This window comes from Uranotaenia lowii, chromosome 3 (genome assembly GCF_029784155.1).
Source record: "Uranotaenia lowii strain MFRU-FL chromosome 3, ASM2978415v1, whole genome shotgun sequence".
NCBI lineage: Eukaryota > Metazoa > Arthropoda > Insecta > Diptera > Culicidae > Uranotaenia > Uranotaenia lowii.
This window is the reverse complement of record NC_073693.1, coordinates 106207149-106224080: the sequence shown is the minus strand read 5'-3', so window position 1 is coordinate 106224080 and position 16932 is coordinate 106207149. Positions and strand designations below refer to the sequence as shown.

Sequence of the window (16932 nt, the reverse complement as noted above, 5' to 3'; positions counted from 1 at the left end):
CAAATAATCCTTACTGAATACATGGGAGATTAAACATAGAGTGTCGGACAATAGAATAGGACCACTCTAATGCAAAATATTCAGATCACTTTTGAACTGCCAATTCAAATATAATAATTTACGACACCTAGCGGCAAGCACTTATTGTAGTATGCCAACTTTGTATACTGCACGTTTGTTGCAATCAAAGCAACCCGTTTGTTCTACTCGACCAGGAAGTTGTCAGAGGGTGGAAAAAGTCGCGTCATAAAATAAGACCATGCAGCTCATCGGTTCGATTGTTTCGGCATTTTCAGCGCTCTAGATTTGAAGAAAAGGTGTTGTTTTCGGTGTTGTTTGTCCATTTTCGTGTCCTGGTAAGTATTTCCCATAAAATTAATCATGTAAATCATGAAAACAAACAAAAATTAAAGATTTCCTTCCTCCTACTCTGTTTTCAGCGAAAAAACGATGGGTGGGGCACAGCACTGCACGGAGGTCCAGCGAGCGATCATCCGGAATCTGTACAAGGCTGGCAAAAGCCAACGCGAGATTGCCGACTACTTAGGAAGGTCGAAAACTTTCGTTTTCAACGCGTTTCACAGCACCGGCAAACGGAAACTGACCGGCCACCGCCGAGGGACGATTCGGCAATCAAGCGGGCCTCGCAAAAAGACCCTCTCAAAGCGTCCAAGCAGATCAGAGACGAGATGAACTTATCTGTGAGTTCCCGGACGGTTCAGCGCCGGTTGGCGGAGAAGGGACTAGGAGGAAAAAGTCCCCGGAAGGTGCGAAGTATGCCAAGGACCACTTCGATTGGGTCGGTCCGGAAAAGGAGAAACTAAGGAGAAATCTGCTGTTGTGGTCGGATTAGACCAAAGTGAACGGAAATAGTTGGGTCCATCGCCCACTCGGCTGTGTGTATATTTATGCCCCAGTATACAAATAAACATACAAACATGGAGGAGGTAGCATCATGTTGTGGTGGTGCTTTTCTTGGTACGGGGTGGGTCCCTTGTACTGGATCGACCGGATTATCTCTACGTCCAGATAATTCGGGAAGTAATGCTGCCACACGCTGAGTGGGAGATGCCCCTAAAGTGGCAGTTCCAGCAAGACAACGACCCCAAACATACCGCTAAAACGGTTAAAAAGTGGTTCCAGGATAACAAGGTAGACGTTATGGAGTGGCCAGCACAGTCCCCTGATCTCAATCCCATAGAGAACCTATGGTAAATAGTTAAACGTAAGGTGTACACCGAAAAATCAAGCAGCAGCTGTGGGAGAGAATCCAGGTGGTGTGGTACGCTATCCCGGTGAGAATCGTGCCAAAAGCTGGTGGAGTCGATGTCGGACCGGGTGCGAGAAGTGATGCGTAATAAGGGTTATACCACCAAGTACTAACCCCGCAAATCGATCACGGTATTAATTTCCTTTTTTTAATTTTTTTTTACCATGAAAAGCGGTCCTATTTTATGTCGCGTTATTTTAGTCAGTAAGTATGCTTAAAACGCATTTTTAAATAATGGACAATTGTTTTTACTACGGATGATTTTAATTTCTTCTAAGAATGGAATTTACAATTTGTAAATGGTTTGATGCACTTAAATGGAAATTTTTTTCTCAAAGTTTTGTCACTTTCTGTTTTGGATTGAGCTGTGGTCCTATTCTATTGTTCGACCTGTAACTGTTACAGCATATTTGAAAGATTTCTCGATAGTTAACAGTGCAATGAATTACATTACCTTTAAATGTATTAAAGTATTAAATTAAATTAATTAAATTTTACGGTACAAATGAATTCAAAATGTTGAAGATTTTTTCCACAGAGCTTTCACGCCTTCGGATTCATTTGAGGAGGGGGTCCGCTCATCATTGGTGGTCGCATACCCATTCCCATCGGTGGCATTCCTAATTTTAAATTAAAAAAAAAAAAACAAAATATGTTATTAATTCTCTAAAATAATTGTAGCACTAGCAAACAAGTTTACCCATTGGCATCATCATCGGTGGACGCATTCCCATGTGACCCATTATAAGGGGTGGAGCTCCAGCTGGCATACCAGGAATCATTCCAGGTCTTGGTGGCATTCCCATCGTTGGCGGGGGAATTGCGATATTCGGCCTTGGTGGCCCAACAGCGAACGGATTCTGTGCAATTTTGCCGGCCTTGAAGGCTGCCGTAGTGGCATCGATTAAATGTTGGGCCTGTTCTTCCATCAACTTTTGGTAGTAAAATTTAACGTTGTCCTTGTGTTTTCGGCCGGTGCAGTGAGTTTTTCGGACGCTGGGAGAATCGTGCGTAAGATGCGTATCGCAATAATCACAGTAGTATTTCGGCATCTTTATATGTGTTGCAAGGGGTTATAAAGAATTTAATTTGTGATAGAGTTTGTTGTGGCTAAAAATGAAGTCGTTCGTCCGCACTGAAGGTTTTTTTGTTTACCAATTAAACATTAAATTGAAATAGCTCAATTTTTGGTTATGTAACCTTATTCTTCGTTTCGAGTTCACATGGCAAGCAAATTTTACTCATTCAATGTTAAGGGAATGCGATGAATGTTGCTTGGTATAAAACTCGTTATGAAATTTAAAATAAACACAAATATACACCTTAGATCCAACAACATCTACATGAAAAATGTATGTTTTACTTCTTTTTCCTTTTTTTTTTTGATCAGGTAATACTACTCTATAACAACACTAACTGAAAATTGAACTAATTGTAAATATATCATATTCGTGTATTTAAAAATGTGTTCAAGGTAGCGTTAATGTTTGGTAAATGTAATAAACGGCTTTCAGTTTACCTTCCAATCATCACAAAACTGTACAGGTATAATCAAATCATAATTCGAAGCATGTTCATGTGTTGGTTAGTTTGCAAGACGAAGAAAGCAAACGAAACTTTTGAACACATAATGGCGCTGCCGTAGGAACAGATGAGTCTCGGGTGTTTTTTAGCACAAAGTGTACCTAGTGTACCTGTACCAAATTTCGCTGTTACTTTCTATTAGCAAAAATATTTTTTTACTGTTGAGTTAGCAAAAAGTTAAATTTACTAGGTTTTTATTAGAAAGTTCATTTTGCTTGATTTTAGCAAAACGAAGGTTTTGTAGCCATTGCGATTAGATCGTATATAATGTCGTCTGAAGTCAATTAAAATTGGATATCAAGGAAAGTCTGCCATGTTTTTTTTTCAATTTAGAAATGATTTTGCTCGCGTACGCGCTTCAACACAGCAAAAAAATTTCTAAAAGTATACGGAATCTAAAATGAGTGCGATCTATTTTTTTGGAGTGTAATTGAGAAAAGATGTAATTTTACGCTCTTTTTAATTCATTTTTAAATGCTTAGCATAAAACTAAGTTAATTTAGTCTAACTTTACATTTCCTACCTACCTACCTAAGGGTCCAGCGCCGATTGACCGGCGCATAGGGCTGAGATAAAAGATCTCCACTGCTGGCGATCCGGAGCCAGCGTCTTCACTTGCTGCCAGCCAAGGTTCTCGTCAACGTGCGGATTTCAGCGGCTAGACTACGGCGCCACGTGCTTTTGGGCCTGTCTCTTCTTCGATGCCCATCTGGATTCCAGTCAAGCGCCTCTCTGCAAATCTCGTTTTCATCTCTTCGCAGCGTTTGCCCAATCCATCTCCACTTACGTTCTCGAATCTCGATTTCTAGCGCCTTTTGATGACACCGGCGATGAAGTTCAACGTTTGAGATCCAGTTGCCAGGCCACCAAGCGCGGATGATGTTCCGCTGGCAGCGATTCACAAAAACTTGCAGTTTTAGCGTCGTCACCGCATATGTGCACCAAGTTTCACACCCGTACAGCAATACGGATTTGACGTTTGAGTTGAAGATTCGGATCTTAGTTCGTAGAGAGATCTGGCGTGACCGCCAGATGTTTCGGAGACTCGCAAACGCAAATCGAGCTTTTCTGATCCGGGTTTCGATGTCCTTCTTGGTACCACCATCAGGCGTAATCTAGCTACCAAGATACTGGAAGCACTCCACTGTCTCAACCTGTTGTCCAGCTACCACGAAATTGGAACGATTTCCTGTATTGATCTCCATCGACTTGGTCTTTCCGACATTGATTTTGAGACCTGCTGCCTTGGAGCTTTCGGTGAGGTCATCGAGTTTGCTCTGCATGTCTTGTTGTGTTTGGGCGAGCAAAACAATATCGTCTGCCAGGTCAAGGTCGTTCAGTTGCTCCATGGTTGAAGGATTCCACGGCAATCCTCGGTTTGGTCTACAGTCAATCGATCCAGTCAAGATCTCATCCATTACGATGAGAAAAAGTAGCGGTGATAAAATACATCCTTGTCTCACTCCAGCAGTTACCGGGATTGGCTCGGACAAGACACCGTCGTGCAAGACCTTGCACGAAAATGCCTCGTACTGTGCTTCGATGAGATGGACTAGTTTCTCTGGGACCCCTCTTCGTCTAAGAGCAGCCCAGATGTTTTCGTGGTTCAGTCGGTCAAATGCTTTTTCGAAATCAACGAACACCAGCAGAAGAGAGTCCTGGAATTCGTTGATTTGTTCCAGTATTATTCGTAGCGTTGTGATGTGGTCCACACATGATCGTCCGGATCGGAATCCAGCTTGTTGCCGTCGGAGTGTAGCGTCGATTTTCTCCTGGATCCTGTTCAGGATCACTTTGCAGAGTACTTTGAGGGTTGTACAGATCAAAGTTATGCCACGCCAGTTACCGCACTCTGTTAGGTCTCCTTTCTTTGGTACCTTTACGAGGATACCCTGCATCCAGTCGGCCGGGAATGTTGCAGTATCCCAGATGTCAACGAAAAGACGGTGCAACATTTGTGCTGACAAGGCAGGGTCGGCTTTGAGCATTTCAGCAGGAATGCAATCGATTCCAGGTGCTTTGTTGGATTTCATGTCCTTGATTGCCGCTTCTATTTCAGCCAGCGAGGGCGCTTCCGAGTTGACGCCATTAATGCGACTTACTGTGGGCGCCTCGAGCTGCGGGTTCTGTTGGCCATTGCTATTTGTAACTCGGAAAAGTTGATCAAAATGCTCAGTCCAACGCTTGAGCTGATCTGTTCGATCTGTCAGCAGCTGACCTGCTCGGTTTTTCAGCGGCATTCTTGCATTAGTCCTTGCACCACTAAGGCGGCGAGAAATATCATATAATAATCGGATATCTCCAATGGCGGCGGCTCTTTCTCCCTCTTCGGCTAGGGAGTTTGTCCAGGCTCTCTTGTCTCGTCTACAAGCTCGTTTAACTGCCTTTTCCAGCTCCGCATATCGTAAGCGGGCGGCTGCTTTGGCTGACCCGGTACATGCCTGCTCAATTCCGACTTTCGCCTTTCTCCGATCATCGATCATCCTCCAGGTTTCATCCGACATCCACTCACTCCGTCTCCCACAAACTTTACCGAGAGTACCATGGCTCGTCGTTATAAAGGCATTCTTGATTCCACACCACTGTTCTTCGACTGTTCCGTCTGTCGGCAGCTCCGAGGCTCGGGATTCTAGCTGTTCAACGTATGCCCTTTTCACCTCTGGATTCTCCAACCGGCGGACGTCGTATCGACACCCGACTTTCTCCTCGCGCCGTTGGACACGCGCAACTCTCAGTCGTATCTCGCCAAGGACGAGATGATGGTCAGATGCAATGTCTGCGCTTCGCTTGTTGCGGACATCAAGAAGGCTCCTTCTCCATTTTCGGCTGATGCAGATGTGGTCAATTTGATTTTCTGTTCGGCCATCTCGGGATACCCATGTGACCTTATGTGCTGGTCGATGGGGAAAGAGCGATCCACCGATCACCATGTTGTTGTTGCCACAAAATTCTACAAACAGCTCTCCGTTTTCGCTCATCTGTCCTAGGCCATGGCGCCTCATGATGCGCTCAAGGTCCTGATTATCGGAGCCAATCTTTGCGTTGAAGTCGCCTAAGTGGATTTGAATGTCACCCTTCGGAATTCTCTCGACCACGCTGTTCAATTGACTGTAAAACTGCTCTTTCTCCTGCAAATCGGCAACGTCAGTTGGCGCATAACACTGGACCATTGTAAGGTTTCTAACCCGTGTTCTGAATCTGGCTACGATTATTCTTTCGTTTATCGGTTCCCATCTTATGAGGGCCGCATGGGCCTGCGGGCTTAACAGAAAACCAACTCCTCGTTCCCGAGTAGCATGTTCTCCTCGTATGCCAGAGTAAAGCAGTACTTGCCCGGACTGTGTCTTGTGTTCTCCAGTGTTAGGCCAACGGACTTCGCTCAGTCCCAATATCTCTAGCTTGAGGCGGCTAGCTTCTCTAGCAAGTTGAGCCAGCTTTCCTGGCTGGGCAAGGGTCAAAACATTCCAAGTTCCAATTCTAGTCCGTGTTTTCATGCTAAAAGTCGTTGCCAAAGTTCCAAATCGGTTATTTCTTCTCTCAGTTTCTGTAACAATACAAGATATCAGGAGCAGTAGGTTGTTAGCCTAAAGTCCCTATCCCGCGATGGGGCTGCCATCTTGGACTTAGCTGGCGGGAGCCGCATTTCATAAATTCAGCCGCTTGCTGCAAGACAGACGCTGTTTGAGCCGCCCCTGACCTGGAGAACAGACGCTCGGTTGTTGTTGCACGCCGCCCCTGACCTGGGGAACAGACGCGTGCGGCACCCTTCTCAGTCTGCATGCGACCAAAGCATCCACCGGGGTTGGGTACCCGATCTCCGCTTAGGTTACTCGCACCCCAGCCGGCACCACGGGGAGGTAGAGATAGGAGTTGTGAATAAGAGGTGATATGACCACTATGGGGTCTCGTGTTGCACATTATCCACCGTTTACCAGCCACATTTCCTGATCGAAAAATAAAGTTTTCATCTAAAAATACATCCAAAGCAATTAAAAAATATGACAGAACAACTGTTTCCGCAGCATTTTGACTCAGAATGGTGTTGTTATTGTTCGAACAGCCAAGAAAGTAGTAGCAGTTCGCGTTAATGAATGCAGAAGCTAGAGAAAATCGAATCCCAGGAAAGCAAAACACACGGAATCCTATCGTTCAGAAATGAAATTTCATAAAATTAACCAAAGATGTGGAAAATGATTGGCTTTTCTTTGTTTGTAGTGTCCAAAATCCAGAATGATTGTCCGGAATGAAACCCTAAACAATTTCATACAGGTGACGCTGACCAGTAAAGTATCACCAGGATGGTCATCTTCAAGTTCAACAATGTTCCAGCCTGGCGCTGTCCGGTGATTGTTAGTGAATTTTTATAAATGTATCCTCAAGCTGTTTAATGAAAATAAATGTTTCATAAAAGTGTTCATTGTTTTGAATGGCCTCATGACATCCAAAACCTGAATATTCAATCAAAACTAAATTATCTTGAACACAAATTCAAAAGTTTTACATCGTTGTGTATTTTTACACGACGATAAGCCGATCCATTATCGTACATCGTTTTCGATCTAAATTTACACGCCTCAATAGAAATTTAGATCGAAAACAATGGTCCATTTTCGTGCATCGTTTTCGATCTAAAACTACACGAATTTTTCTTGCTGTGAAGTGAGAAAATCACCGCCATGTTCTCTCTGTAATTGAGTAATATGGACCAATGAGAGAACTGGAAACTATTTTCTTTGGCAACGATTTTAAGGCTATGAGACAAAAAATCTTGCACTCTCTTGCATTCTTCCGGTAGGTACGAATAACGTGTCGAATAACGTACAATTGGTGTAGTTTTCGTCGCTTTAGAAAGAAATGAAATCTATATTGCCTCCAATTTGGTAGCTTAATGCTGTTTTTTCAACTTTCATACTATCATTATATTAAAGCTTAGTTCTTTTAGAAATGGGACAGTTACGAATGCGTCTATCTCAAAAACCTTTCGTTTGATCTAAATACTTTCTATGAAGGAAATGAAGGTAATCTTATAATAATTCATGAAAAAATTTGAAAAAAAATATTTATCGTTTTTTTGTAAGAATAAATTCTATTTAATTCTTGGTACCTCCCTTCGGCCAGCGCACACTTTTTTCAGTCATGATAATGATTAGGTTTTCAAATTAATACTTCGTCAAATCTGTATTTTAGGTGGCTACATCCCCCTCTTTCAATTTCTGATACTTTTCGGACCAATACTTCTCTTTCAAAAGAAACTGAGGCCACTTTAGTGGATACAGCTGTTTCGAAATTAACAAATTTGATTATTTTTGAGCCACTTTTTGAGCGTTTTTAATGGAATTTCTGCTGGCAAAATCTGGCAATAACGAAGTAAAACCATGAGCAGATTGAACTTAATGTATAATTGGTTAGTATAGATCGTAGGTTGCGAAGGGTACATAAAAGATTACTCTTTTAAGGCTTTTGAAAAGAGTGAAAATCATAGTTTTCGTTTTGAAAATTGTTGTTTTTTTCCACAGGAGCAGAATTCTGGCAAATCATTATATTTTATACAAAATAACCAGCAAAAACATACTTCAATATACTCGGGACCTTGCAACGAGCAGACGTGGTATAGGATTCAAACGCTGGAATTTGTTTAAAAAGGGTTTTTCATAAGTTTTGTCGTTCATCAGAAATCATCTGTCCCATATCCTGGGAACCAGATATACAGCTTACGAGCTGTGGATCTAGCAAAAAATTTTTGTTTGAGGTTAGGTTTGAATGACTCATAACATGGCAACACATTCAGCTTATCGGAGAAATTTTTTTTTGGATATCTCAGCGACCTGCACTTAGTTTTCCGCTTATTCAAAATTAAAAATGCTGGTATGAGACTTGACTTCCCTGATGACCCTTAGCCGAAGTTGCCGATCATATGCTTCACTCAAATGGTTGATTTCAACTTTGTGGACATTTTTGACAGTATTTCCATACTTTTCCACCACTCACACTCAGTATTTCTTTGAATAATCAACGGTTTTGTAGGCTATCAATTTGATAATGATGGATTTTGAATGAAACTGTGAAAAATTATATTTTCCTTTTTCTCTTGCATCGTAAATTTCTCAAAAACGCGTAAATTTTAAATTTTGAAAAAAATAGGTCGGATAGTACATTTTACAGGCAACAAAATGCTGTCAAAATTTTGAATGTCCGATTACTAGTAAACGAGCTATGAGCAAAAGAAAGTGTCCCATTTCTAAAAGAACTAAGCTTTATGTATATGGAACGTATATCGAAACAGCATAAGAATATAGCTACAGAAATGTTTGCAGGAGAATTGCTGAGAAAGATTAATGTTAGACAGATTCGATTCTAAACATCGATTTTATTTTAAAAAAACGATAAGATAACCTCACCCTTGTCATTCTATGTTCCTTTGATTTGGCTAAATGAGTTGAGTAAAACTACTGCCAAACAGAAAAAATATGCAACGATAAAGCATTGAAATTGTATCCTTTATTTACTGGAACAATTCTCTGCGCTAACCTTTTTCTTTGATTGGACTGCATTCTATTCAATGTTGAAGAAAGCAACTAATGCGATACTTTGGCAGAATTGTTTTGTAATCGGTTTCCTTTTTTAAAATTCTTAATCTTAATTATATTTTTTTCGGATCACGTTTCTGAAACAAAACCCATATTTTAAAGGTTTTCTTCGTTTTCGGTTGGCTATTTTTGATGAATTCAACACTATTTTGTACTTTGAGGTGTACTTCTTCATTGATTTTCTATTTTAGTCGCTCAGTTTCGCCACGCGTTTTAAATATTGAACTTCTCTCTATTAATTTTCACGCTCCGAGAATTCCATCGGGCCCGGCAAGTAAAACTTTCAAAATGAACGTGGCGATAAAAGTGTTGAAAAAAAAAATATAAATTTTGTAGTACAATCATGATGAATTTTTTTAATCATTAATACCATTTTTATTACTTTGCGTTTTAAAAATTAACTGAAAAAAATTGATAGGTTTTTTCACCAAAATATTTACTACAGATCTATTCAAAATAATTTTCTTAAAAAAAAATAAGATTTTTTTCAGGCTTCAATGTTACTTTTTATACACAAATTCTCGATTTTTTTTAAAAAATGGTGTTTTATTTTCTCAAGCTTGTGCGATGGGGGGAGAGGTTTCAAAATTCAAATTTAGCTAAAAATAATAAAAACACCAAAAATACACAATAAATAAGATAAAACAATTTCTAACATAATTTTATTACTCATAATTATCACACAAATAAAAAATAACAAATTTTACTGTTAAAATAAATGAAAATTTCCAAAACAAATCAAAATTAACGTTTCAAATCAATAATATTTCCGGTAAGTCAATGATATTTTTTTTTGAAATTATGTTCCTTACTCTGAACTAGTTTGCAAATTTACTAAAAACTTACTATTACAAATATTTATTTATTGAATCTAATTGATAGCTCAGGGTAACAGCGGTTTAGTGCTTACTTTTTTAATGATTGTTTTGGAAGATTTCAGCATCTTCAACTCTAAGCTTTTGCTAAATTTAGGCTATAACATTTAATTTGAATTATATGGTTTTGTAAAATTTTTCAGTTTTGAGTGAAATCAATTATTGACAACTGATTAACTATCAAATCCAAATTTACGATAAATCTGGTTCTGATTTCGTTTATTTTACTTCATTCACTTAAGGTATAATGTTTTAATGATGACGCATGATTAGTAAAGTTTCACAGTTTTTAAAAATTTGTAAAGATATCATCTTACGTATTTTTGTTATTACTGCACAGGTTAAAAACTTTTCAAATTCTTATCATCTCAGAAAAATGGAAACTTTGTAGCATTGTGTAATTCATCAAAACCTATTCATATGTTGGTTTCAGAAAGAATATTTCGTGTAAATGTAAATGTAAATGTAAATGTAAATGTAAATGTAAATGTAAATGTAAATGTAAATGTAAATGTAAATGTAAATGTAAATGTAAATGTAAATGTAAATGTAAATGTAAATGTAAATGTAAATGTAAATGTAAATGTAAATGTAAATGTAAATGTAAATGTAAATGTAAATGTAAATGTAAATGTAAATGTAAATGTAAATGTAAATGTAAATGTAAATGTAAATGTAAATGTAAATGTTCCAGTCAAACATTAAAAAAAAATGTTTTGGAAATTTTTTAATTAGTACCAAAAATTAATGCCAAGTACTGGTTTAAAATCCTAGCTTGATCGATATCTTCTTGGTTTTGATTAGTTCAAATCTGCCGAAGTTACCGAGTGTCTCGTTTGATTCGTCTGGGCTGTATTTAGCCGAAATCAAAAGTATGTTTCTGGGGCGATAATGGCCTGTGCCAGCAGATAGTTTAAATTGCTCAGTCGCTTATGTCACCCATGCAAAGTTTTCCGTCCTCTTCTATCCTGATGAATCGGTAGCAGGTTGAAGCGGATAGCTTGGGGAGTGAATGAGCAAATCCTCCGTTCGTCGATGATAATGAGGGAAAACTGGCTAGGAATCAACGATTTCTTATGACATGGTTTATCAATTTTCCCAAAAAATTGGACCCAACTCCCAAGAAGGTTGACGGAAGTGGTTTCGTTGTTTTGAATTAACTACATGGTTGAGGAAGGACAATAGGAAACAAGCACCATTGGCAGGTGAATGTTTTGAGAAAACAAAACAAGTGCCAAATTTTGAAAAGGGCAATTTATTATTTTACGGTTACCTGTTGCTTTTCTAGGTTCTATCTGTTACTGAATGTCTGGGTAGCAATTATTTTTGCTAACAAGAAAAAGAATGACACATTACTAATCCTAACTGAATCCTTGCAAAAAAACGACAAAAGAAATATTTTAACCAAAAAAAAAAAAAAAACAAGTCGAAGAAGGATTTTCCGAGCAGTATTGCTGTCGCATCAATCAATCAATAGCGAGAGGATTTCACCGCATGGATGCATTTCACGCATTTTTTTTTCTCATCTCTATTGAATCATACGTAGATCATAGTTAGGAATTGTCGAAAATTGGTATTTTCATCGATATTTTCTGTGCATCAAGTCTAGCAAGATTGAGGTAATACAATATGATCGCTTTGTAAATATTGCAGCATTGGAATTAGTGAGTAATAAAGTAAGTAAGTAAGTAAGTAAGTAAGTAAGTAAGTAAGTAAGTAAGTAAGTAAGTAAGTAAGTAAGTAAGTAAGTAAGTAAGTAAGTAAGTAAGTAAGTAAGTAAGTAAGTAAGTAAGTAAGTAAGTAAGTAAGTAAGTAAGTAAGTAAGTAAGTAAGTAAGTAAGTAAGTAAGTAAGTAAGTAAGTAAGTAAGTAAGTAAGTAAGTAAGTAAGTAAGTAAGTAAGTAAGTAAGTAAGTAAGTAAGTAAGTAAGTAAGTAAGTAAGTAAGTAAGTAAGTAAGTAAGTAAGTAAGTAAGTAAGTAAGTAAGTAAGTAAGTAAGTAAGTAAGTAAGTAAGTAAGTAAGTAAGTAAGTAAGTAAGTAAGTAAGTAAGTAAGTAAGTAAGTAAGTAAGTAAGTAAGTAAGTAAGTAAGTAAGTAAGTAAGTAAGTAAGTAAGTAAGTAAGTAAGTAAGTAAGTAAGTAAGTAAGTAAGTAAGTAAGTAAGTAAGTAAGTAAGTAAGTAAGTAAGTAAGTAAGTAAGTAAGTAAGTAAGTAAGTAAGTAAGTAAGTAAGTAAGTAAGTAAGTAAGTAAGTAAGTAAGTAAGTAAGTAAGTAAGTAAGTAAGTAAGTAAGTAAGTAAGTAAGTAAGTAAGTAAGTAAGTAAGTAAGTAAGTAAGTAAGTAAGTAAGTAAGTAAGTAAGTAAGTAAGTAAGTAAGTAAGTAAGTAAGTAAGTAAGTAAGTAAGTAAGTAAGTAAGTAAGTAAGTAAGTAAGTAAGTAAGTAAGTAAGTAAGTAAGTAAGTAAGTAAGTAAGTAAGTAAGTAAGTAAGTAAGTAAGTAAGTAAGTAAGTAAGTAAGTAAGTAAGTAAGTAAGTAAGTAAGTAAGTAAGTAAGTAAGTAAGTAAGTAAGTAAGTAAGTAAGTAAGTAAGTAAGTAAGTAAGTAAGTAAGTAAGTAAGTAAGTAAGTAAGTAAGTAAGTAAGTAAGTAAGTAAGTAAGTAAGTAAGTAAGTAAGTAAGTAAGTAAGTAAGTAAGTAAGTAAGTAAGTAAGTAAGTAAGTAAGTAAGTAAGTAAGTAAGTAAGTAAGTAAGTAAGTAAGTAAGTAAGTAAGTAAGTAAGTAAGTAAGTAAGTAAGTAAGTAAGTAAGTAAGTAAGTAAGTAAGTAAGTAAGTAAGTAAGTAAGTAAGTAAGTAAGTAAGTAAGTAAGTAAGTAAGTAAGTAAGTAAGTAAGTAAGTAAGTAAGTAAGTAAGTAAGTAAGTAAGTAAGTAAGTAAGTAAGTAAGTAAGTAAGTAAGTAAGTAAGTAAGTAAGTAAGTAAGTAAGTAAGTAAGTAAGTAAGTAAGTAAGTAAGTAAGTAAGTAAGTAAGTAAGTAAGTAAGTAAGTAAGTAAGTAAGTAAGTAAGTAAGTAAGTAAGTAAGTAAGTAAGTAAGTAAGTAAGTAAGTAAGTAAGTAAGTAAGTAAGTAAGTAAGTAAGTAAGTAAGTAAGTAAGTAAGTAAGTAAGTAAGTAAGTAAGTAAGTAAGTAAGTAAGTAAGTAAGTAAGTAAGTAAGTAAGTTAGTAAGGTCAGTAAGTAAGTAAGTAAGAGTAAGTAAGTAAGTAAGTAAGTAAGTAAGTAAGTAAGTAAGTAAGTAAGTAAGTAAGTAAGTAAGTAAGTAAGTAAGTAAGTAAGTAAGTAAGTAAGTAAGTAAGTAAGTAAGTAAGTAAGTAAGTAAGTAAGTAAGTAAGTAAGACAGTAAGAAAGTAAGTAAGTAAGTAAGTAAGTAAGTAAGTAAGTAAGTAAGTATGAAGTAAGTAAGTAAGTAAGTAAGTAAGTAAGTAAGTAAGTAAGTAAGTAAGTAAGTAAGTAAGTAAGTAAGTAAGTAAGTAAGTAAGTAAGTAAGTAAGTAAGTAAGTAAGTAAGTAAGTAAGTAAGTAAGTAAGTAAGTAAGTAAGTAAATAAGTAAGAAAGTAAGTAAGTTCGTAAGTAAGTTAGTAAGTAAGTAAGTAAGTAAGAAAGTAAGTAAGTAAGTAAGTAAGTAAGTAAGTAAGTAAGAAAGTAAGTAAGTAAGTAAGTAAGTAAGAAAGTAAGTAAGTAAGTAAGTAAGTAAGTTAGTAAGTAATTAAGTAAGTAAGTAAGTAAGTAAGTAAGTAAGTAAGTAAGTAAGTAAGTAAGTAAGTAAGTAAGTAAGTAAGTAAGTAAGTAAGTAAGTAAGTAAGTAAGTAAGTAAGTAAGTAAGTAAGTAAGTAAGTAAGTAAGTAAGTAAGTAAGTAAGTAAGTAAGTAAGTAAGTAAGTAAGTAAGTAAGTAAGTAAGTAAGTAAGTAAGTAAGTAAGTAAGTAAGTAAGTAAGTAAGTAAGTAAGTAAGTAAGTAAGTAAGTAAGTAAGTAAGTAAGTAAGTAAGTAAGTAAGTAAGTAAGTAAGTAAATAAGTAAGAAAGTAAGTAAGTTAGTAAGTAAGTTAGTAAGTAAGTAAGTAAGTAAGAAAGTAAGTAAGTAAGTAAGTAAGTAAGTAAGTAAGAAAGTAAGTAAGTAAGTAAGTAAGTAAGAAAGTAAGTAAGTAAGTAAGTAAGTAAGTTAGTAAGTAATTAAGTAAGTAAGTAAGTAAGTAAGAAAGTAAGTAAGTAAGTAAGTAAGTAAGTAAGTAAGTAAGTAAGTAAGTAAGTAAGTAAGTAAGTAAGTGAGTAAGTAAGTAAGTAAGTAAAAAAAAAACAAAGTGTAACGTCCTAGTGTGCCGAGTAATTCGCCATTCATCAAGCCACCCAACTCGATAGTGAAACGGTCACGCGAAAGAAATGGTGCGAAAATAAAGAAACAACATGAAGCTGAGGAAAATTTTCGGGGGAAAGCGTTGGGGTTCACAGGTGAAAATCCGGGAGCACCTTTCACTATCGCCACCTCTCAAGGAAGGCGACGAAGACTGCTCGCTACTACTTACTATCTCTTTCGCCGTTCGCCAATATTCTGATCGCAATTTCGGCGATTTGCTAACAGGTTCGGGCAAATTAAGTTAGTCTCTTTGTTCATTCCACCGGATCAGCAAGTCGGCTCTCGATCAGGTACGGCGACTAGCTAACTAGCAACCAGGTGATTTTCCCGGGGATTTAGTGCATTTGCTTGAAAAAAATCGATCACCGTTTTGCGTTATCAACTATGTGGTTCATCAATGGATTAATTCACGGATAATTTCGTGCGTAGGGAGGAATAAGGATTGCAACCGAGAAATTTTTGACATTGATATTAAGTGATTTCTGCTGGGTAAAACATTTTAAGGATATTGGTGATCAGTGCTTAAAACTTGTGTACATTCAAATGAGAAGTTTAGTGCAAAATCTAGAGTTTGGAATGTCGATGGAATTATAAAAAAAAGTTATCTCTACGATCTACAAAATTTAAAAAATGGTTTTTACTATAATTTCGGATTATGTAAACGAGATTAAACAAGATTTATCTTAAGCTTACAGTACATTTTAATTTTACCTGAAGATCAATGCTATGGAAAATAAAGTACCGTCAACTGGGGCATCATGCAACACTTTTCAACTTCGATAATTATAGGTACTGCTTTTACATTAAAAGTTTTAAGGATGATGAGACATCAAATTGACGAATTCAGATTTCTTTTTCTACCATTTTTAAATTTACAAAATCATCCTACCAAGAAAAAGGCAAACTTTATTTTCAATGAAAAATTTGAAAAATATTAATTGATGTATTTATGATGTCAAAACGCATAAAGCAAGGATGAGCAAACCGAGGCGCGCGTGCCGCATGCCCTTGAGACCTTCTTGTGACCCGAGAAGCTTTTCTGAAATTGAGTTTATTTCTTTTTTTTTCTTTTTGAATCATACATTTTCTACGAAAGATTGTTCAATACCATGAAATAATAGTATATAAAGATACTAAACCAAAACATTTTGTGTCAGTGATTTGAACAAATAAGCACTTCAATTGTTTGGAGCTGCATTTGCCTCTCAACAATTCATATTTTGAACTTTTTTTTCTAGAATTTTGAGCATTCATTGTGTTCTTTTAAAAGCATAAGTATTATTTAAAAATGGGTAATTTAAAATTGAAACTACCACCTACAAAATCGAAATCTCAAAACGCGTGTTGGAATAGAAAACGAAAAATCGGAAAACTACAGATGATAACAGGTAATTTCAAATCTGTTGGTAAAGTCATATTTTTTTCATTCCAAGCAATCATAAAGTTCTAAGATACAAATTTTCAGCAGATTTTTTTTTTGAAAATTTGAGGTATTAAACAAATTTCATAAAACGCTTAGTTCTGTTTGTATTCAAATACTGGCAAAAAAATGAACGAAATGAAAGTGAGTTATATTTTATTCTTGAACACTGAGGGTAATGAGAAAAGTTTTATAATAAAGCTTTGTGAACAATTTTAGATTTCTTATCGGCAGGACCCAGCATAAAAAAAAATCTGGGTTCTTGACGAATCAAATCTGTAACTTTGTGCTTCTACCAAAAATGTCTGTGATAATTTTGTTTTTTTTTAAATAGAAAAAACTTGCCATAAATTAGAAAATTAGAAATCCACCAAAATCATAAGAATTTCACAAATCGCCTTCATAAATCCTATAAAAAAGGTTGCAAAATTAAATTGAAAAAAGAAAACCACGAAATCTGAAAAATCCTAACCTGAACCTAAAATATTAACTGCAATGTTGACAAAATATGCTTAACACTAAACATACCGACACTTTGTATATACCTATTCATACCGCGAGCGGTCAAATGACGGCAAACACCGTTTTCGCTAAAACTCCCTTGTTTCTCAACCGATTTCTATCAAATTTAAAGTTTTGAAAAGCTTATAATTCGACTCAAATATGTTTCTCAGACAATTTTCAACTACAATCAATAACTTCAAAGTTATTTACAGTACAAAAAAAATTTTATGAAAAAACATGCTTCAGGACAAAGGTTGTAAATCAGTTATTAAGTGCTCGAAAAAAATTTCACT

General features: G+C 36.1%; 2 protein-coding genes across 5 annotated transcripts in view; one reads left to right on the top strand and one right to left on the bottom strand.

The window, feature by feature from the left end:
* Nucleotides 1–1531: 1531 nt before the first annotated feature.
* On the bottom strand, nt 1532–14893 carry LOC129756788 (U1 small nuclear ribonucleoprotein C). 2 transcript variants are annotated; one of them, XM_055753797.1, is made up of 3 exons: nt 14885–14893; nt 1971–2322; nt 1532–1890 (listed from the first exon to the last, which is right to left on the bottom strand). In XM_055753797.1, exons 2-3 carry the CDS (start codon nt 2320–2322, stop codon nt 1814–1816), a joined length of 429 nt encoding a protein of 142 aa, XP_055609772.1. In that variant the 5' UTR covers nt 14885–14893; the 3' UTR covers nt 1532–1813. The 2 variants fall into 2 exon arrangements, with proteins under 2 accessions (XP_055609772.1, XP_055609770.1); XM_055753795.1 differs by lacking the exon at nt 14885–14893 and adding an exon at nt 2426–2672.
* The window catches only part of LOC129756789 (flightin), a 32381-nt gene continuing 30324 nt past the window's right edge, over nt 14876–16932 (top strand). For 2 of the 3 annotated variants that reach the window (XM_055753800.1, XM_055753798.1), the window contains exon 1: nt 14876–15005. The gene's annotated coding sequence lies outside the window, so the exon portion shown is untranslated. Of the gene's footprint in view, nt 15034–16932 lie in introns of all 3 variants that reach the window. The other variant, XM_055753799.1, reaches the window with a different exon arrangement.